At 45.8% G+C, this 5,000-nt stretch overlaps 1 protein-coding gene across 2 annotated transcripts in view; it reads right to left on the bottom strand.

Annotated features, from left to right (window-relative positions):
• LOC123509221 (E3 ubiquitin-protein ligase RNF123-like) overlaps window positions 1-5,000 on the bottom strand; it is a 21,974-nt gene that overhangs the window by 1,652 nt on the left and 15,322 nt on the right. For both annotated transcript variants that reach the window (XM_045263420.1, XM_045263421.1), the window contains exons 18-24: window positions 4,800-4,962; window positions 4,016-4,206; window positions 2,833-2,972; window positions 2,310-2,498; window positions 1,705-1,864; window positions 366-614; window positions 1-125 (exon numbers count right to left, since the gene is read on the bottom strand). The exon at window positions 1-125 is cut by the window's left edge and continues 56 nt beyond it. In XM_045263420.1, the coding sequence (XP_045119355.1) occupies window positions 1-125; window positions 366-614; window positions 1,705-1,864; window positions 2,310-2,498; window positions 2,833-2,972; window positions 4,016-4,206; window positions 4,800-4,962 (1,217 nt within the window). The remainder of the gene's footprint in view (window positions 126-365; window positions 615-1,704; window positions 1,865-2,309; window positions 2,499-2,832; window positions 2,973-4,015; window positions 4,207-4,799; window positions 4,963-5,000) is intronic.

The following is a 5,000-nucleotide window of genomic DNA, read 5'->3' as shown; positions in this document are numbered from 1 at the left end:
GATGGTGCATAGAGAGTCTTCATCTTCCCCAGGGCTCTTCTCCCCCTTCAGCTTGACACACGCCTCTAGGTGACCCATGACCCGCTCCACCTGGGTTATCTCCGAGCTGTTGATGTGATCCGGGTCTGCTCGGGGTTAAATTAAGGTGCAGTTAGGGTGCGGTTAAGGTGCGGTTAAGGTGTGGTTAGGTTAGGGAGGAATATTAATCAATTTTTATTTTCTATTTTCATCTTTATTTTGTTTATTATCTGGGGTTAAGTTTGTGTGTCAGAGGGAGAGAGGGAGGGGGAGAGGGAGAGGGAGAGAGAGAGAGAGAGACAAAACACACACAAACACCACCAAAACAAGAACACAAACACACTTACATTTCTTCAGCGAAAACTTATTTATTGTCGCTGCGTTGTTACCACCACCACCACCGCCACTAGTGACACGGGACGGGGAGGAGGTGGGGGAGGTGGCCATGGTGTTCTGGGCGCCCCACACTGCACCACCACCACCACTGCAACCACCATCGCCATTTTCTGTGTCTCCGAGAAGTTGGTATATTGAACTTAGCTGAAAACTTGGCTCATTCAATAGTGTTCTGGTGGCAACTTGTCCCTTAGAGGAGGCTGTAGGGAGGAGGAGGAGGAGGAGGAGGAGTAGTAGTAGTAGTAGTAGTAGTAGTATACCCAGAACACTGCCAAACATACCCAAACACACTTCCTTCTCTTCCTCCTCTTCCAAACAAGACGCACACACACAAGATCGCATAGTAAGAAGCTGAGGAAGGGAAAATGTCTGAGAGATGTTAAAAAATATAGTTTCCCGCAAAGATGTGTTGAGACGTGGAACAGTTTGAGTGAGGAAGTGGTGTCACCAACGAGTGTGCAGAGCTTGAAAGAAAAATGAGATAAGTGTAGATATGGAGACGGGGCCACACCAGCGTAAAGCCCAGGGCATGGAAAACTACAACTAGGTAAACACACACACAGCTTACGTAACTTATAAGGACAGATTACAGATATTAAAACTTCCAACACTGCAACAGAGGAGGGAAAGAGATGACCTAATATACAAGACATGGGAGAGGCGGACACAGTTGACAGAGAAGACCTATTGGTGTGGGACTCAAGACATACAAGGCGACAAGGCACCACATTGAAAACACCGCATGTAGGAGACACTTCAAGAAAAACAGCTCTCCACACACACGCACAGAAATATGGAACAAGTTGAATGAAGCAGTGGAAGGTTTAAGCAAGAAATATTCATCAATTTAAGGCTAAACTGGATGACAAGAGCTATGGAGACACAACACCACCACCACCACCACCACCACCACAATTCTGTAACACCACCACCACAATTCTGTAAACCAAAACTAGGTAAATACTTGGTAAACACTGCCACACATACCCAAACACTGCCACACACACCCAAACACAGCCACACATACCAGAACACTGCCACACACACCAGAACACAGCCACACATACCCAAACACTGCCACACATACCCAAAGAACACTGCCACACATACCCAAACACTGCCACACATACCCAGAACACTGCCACACATACCCAGAACACTGCCACACACACCAGAACACTGCCACACATACCCAGAACACTGCCACACATACCCAAACACACTTCCTTCTCTAAATCAAAACACACACCACACAGACACACACACACACTCACCAGCCACACTACTCACCCTGTACAAGGTCGTGCCGTATCAAAGTGACCAGGATACCAGTCACAGCTGTCAGTATTGGGTAGTGGTGAATTGTCTCCAGTCCAGGAATCTCAAGACCAACGACGTGACCAAAACAGCCCGACCAGCCACTCACACGATTCAGAACCTGGCAGAGGAGCTGTGTGTGTGTGTGTGTGTGTGTGTGTGTGTGTGTGTGTGTGTGTGTGTAGGGAGGGATGAGAGAAATAATTATTAAGTTTGTCAGTTTTTTAAATTTCTGTTATTGCTTCTTCTTCCTTTTCCTCTGTGTTTCTGTGGTTATTCATTTTTCTCTCTCTCTCTCTCTCTCTCTCTCTCTCTCTCTCTCTCAGGCACTCAAAATATTCTGTAAAACACACTCAAGACACAAACATAGATAATTTAATGACCACAGTAAACACACACACACACAAACACTCCCCCCCACTCTCTCTCTCTGTCACTCTCACTAACTCAAACACACACACACACACATACACACATACCACAGACATTCACACAAACACACACACACACACACTCTCTCTGTCTGTCACTCATTCACTCACTCACACACAGACACACATACACACACACACACTTACCTGACACAGCCTCGACAGCAAGAATTCAGCATTGGGTCTAGTGAAGTCTGTAAAAAGCTGTGGCGCTGTGTTGACGATCATTTCCAGCACCCTCAATAGTGCCAGTGCCAGGTCAAAGCAGGTGGCACAGATACGGAGCTGCCGAGAGTCAATGAACACTCTCTCTGGACGGTTAGATGCGTTTTGAATCTGTTTGGGGTGGTTAGGTTAGGTTAGGTATGATTTGTGGGTGTTTGAGGGTGTTTTGTGCTTTTTTAGGGTTTTTGGTGTGTTTTAGGGGTGTTTGGGGGTGTTTTGTGGTGTTCTAGGTGTGTTTGGAGATTTTGGTGTATTTTGGGGTGTTTTGCTGTGTTTTGCTGTGTTTGGAGGTGTTTCAGGTATGTTTTGGTGGTGTTCTCTCTCTCTCTCTCTCTCTCTCTCTCTCTCCACACACACACACACACACAAATCTTTCTCTCTCTTTCTAAACACACACACACACAAACATCCCCCCTCTCTCTCTCTCTCTCTCTCTCTCTCTCACCTCCTGCAGCATTCCGATGAACTCCGAGAAGGCCCAGTTGAGTTGGTTCAGCAGGGAATTGAGGAAGGGAGTGGAAATTTCCGTAGAGCTTTCCAGAACCTCCACTACATACCGCTGGAATGTCGGGGAGGGGCAGGGGGCTGTGGAGGAGGAGGAGGAGGAGGAGGAGGAGGAGGAGGAGGAGGAGGAGGAGGAGGAGGAGGAGGAGGAAGGGAAGGGAAGGGAAGGGAAGGGAAGGGAAGGGAGGGAGGGAGGAAGGAAGGAAGGAAGGAAGGAAGGAAGAAAGAAAGAAAGAAAGAAAGAAAGAAAGAAAGAAAGAAAGAAAGAAAGAAAGAAGGAAGGAAGGAAGATAAGAAAAGATAAAATGTTGAAGGAAGAAGAAAAGAATAGGAGGAGGAGGAGGAGGAGGAGAAAAGGAGAATAAATAAATTCACAAACAAAATACACACAAAAACAACAACAACAACAACAATAATAATAATAATAATAATAATAATAATAATAATAATAACAACAATAACAACAGTAAGAAAAAAAAAAAAAATAAAATAAAAAACATCAGCAACACACACACACACACACACACACACACACACACACACACACACACACACACACACACACACACATTTCACTACATGGACAAAGAAATGATGAAGAAGTTGCTAAGTACTATAATAAGACCCAGATTGGAATATGCAGGAGTAGTGTGGACCCCTCATAAAAAGAAACACATAAGGAAGTTGGAGAGACTACAAAAAATGGCTACAAGAATGGTTCCAGAATTTGAAGGGATGACATATGAGGAGAGACTAAAGGCTATGGATCTACCAACCCTGGAACAGAGAAGAGAGAGAGAGAGGGGATCTGATACAAGTTTATAAATTGATCAACGGAATGGACCAAGTGGATAATGAGAAACTGATCCTGAGAGAAGAATATGACACTAGAAGCACAAGATCGCATAGTAAAAAGCTGAGGAAGGGAAGATGTCTGAGAGATGTTAAAAAATAGAGTTTCCCACAAAGATGTGTTGAGACGTGGAACAGTTTGAGTGAAGAAGTGGTGTCACCAACGAGTGTGCAGAGCTTGAAACAAAAATAGGATAAGTGTAGATATGGAGACGGGGCCACACCAGCGTGAAGCCCAGGCCCTGGAAAACTACAACTAGGTAAATACACACCAGTAGCTTGAGTGAAGTTTGAGTTATCGGAATTTGGAGGCTTTGGTCCAAATTTGTTAGTGAGGTGAGGGCTTTTGGTGTACCGGAAGCCAAACCCACACCCTTTCCAGAACCTCACTAGGATCCAATTGTTCTGAGCCCATGCCCGATTCTCGTAAGGTTGGAGAAGGTTCCGCACCATCTGTCGCCGGCTGGGAGAGAGAGAGAGGGGTGAGTGAGAGAGAGGGGTGTGAAAATTTGTTGTTTTCATATATTTTTTTTCTATTTTTCATTGTGTTTGTGGAGAGAGAGAGAGAGAGAGAGAGAGAGAGAGAGAGAGAGAGAGAGAGAGAGAGAGAGAGAGTGAGTAGTATCTCAAAATTAATTCTATCAGTACATTCAACTATCTCTCTCTCTCTCTCTCAATTTTATTTTTTTCTTTCTCTTTCCAGACACTCCCAAAGAAATCTACCTCTTTCACACACTCTTCCAGGCCTCTCACACACTCTCCCAACCCTCTCACACACTCCCAACCCTCTCACACACTCTCCCAGCCCTCTCACACACTTTAAACTTCACCAACACAAACACACACACACACACTTTCACACACAGACCCTCTCACTCTTTCAGGCCCTCTCACACACTCTCCCAGCCCTCTCACACACTCCCATACCCCCTAACACACTCTCCCAGCCCTCTCACACACTCTAAACTTAACCCAACCAAACACACTAACACACATACTCATTCTTTCACACCTCCAGACCCTCTCCCACAAACTCACGCACTCTGACGCACTCACCTCTCCTCCGGCATGGCCTCCAGAGCCTTGAGGGTGGGTGGGTGGCACACAAACCCTGCCAAAGCTTGTATGAGAGAGTCCTTGCTGTCAGCGTATACAATTCTGGAGTCGCAGAAGTGGAGCGCTAAAAACTCGCCAACGTCTGTTAATAGTGCCTGTGTGGCTGTGGGGAGAGAGGGAGAGGGTGAGTGTGTGTGTGTG

This window comes from Portunus trituberculatus, chromosome 26, assembly GCF_017591435.1.
Source record: "Portunus trituberculatus isolate SZX2019 chromosome 26, ASM1759143v1, whole genome shotgun sequence".
In the NCBI taxonomy this organism is placed as follows: domain Eukaryota; kingdom Metazoa; phylum Arthropoda; class Malacostraca; order Decapoda; family Portunidae; genus Portunus; species Portunus trituberculatus.
The sequence above is the reverse complement of the archived record's forward strand: the minus strand, read 5'-3'. Positions and strand labels throughout refer to the sequence as shown.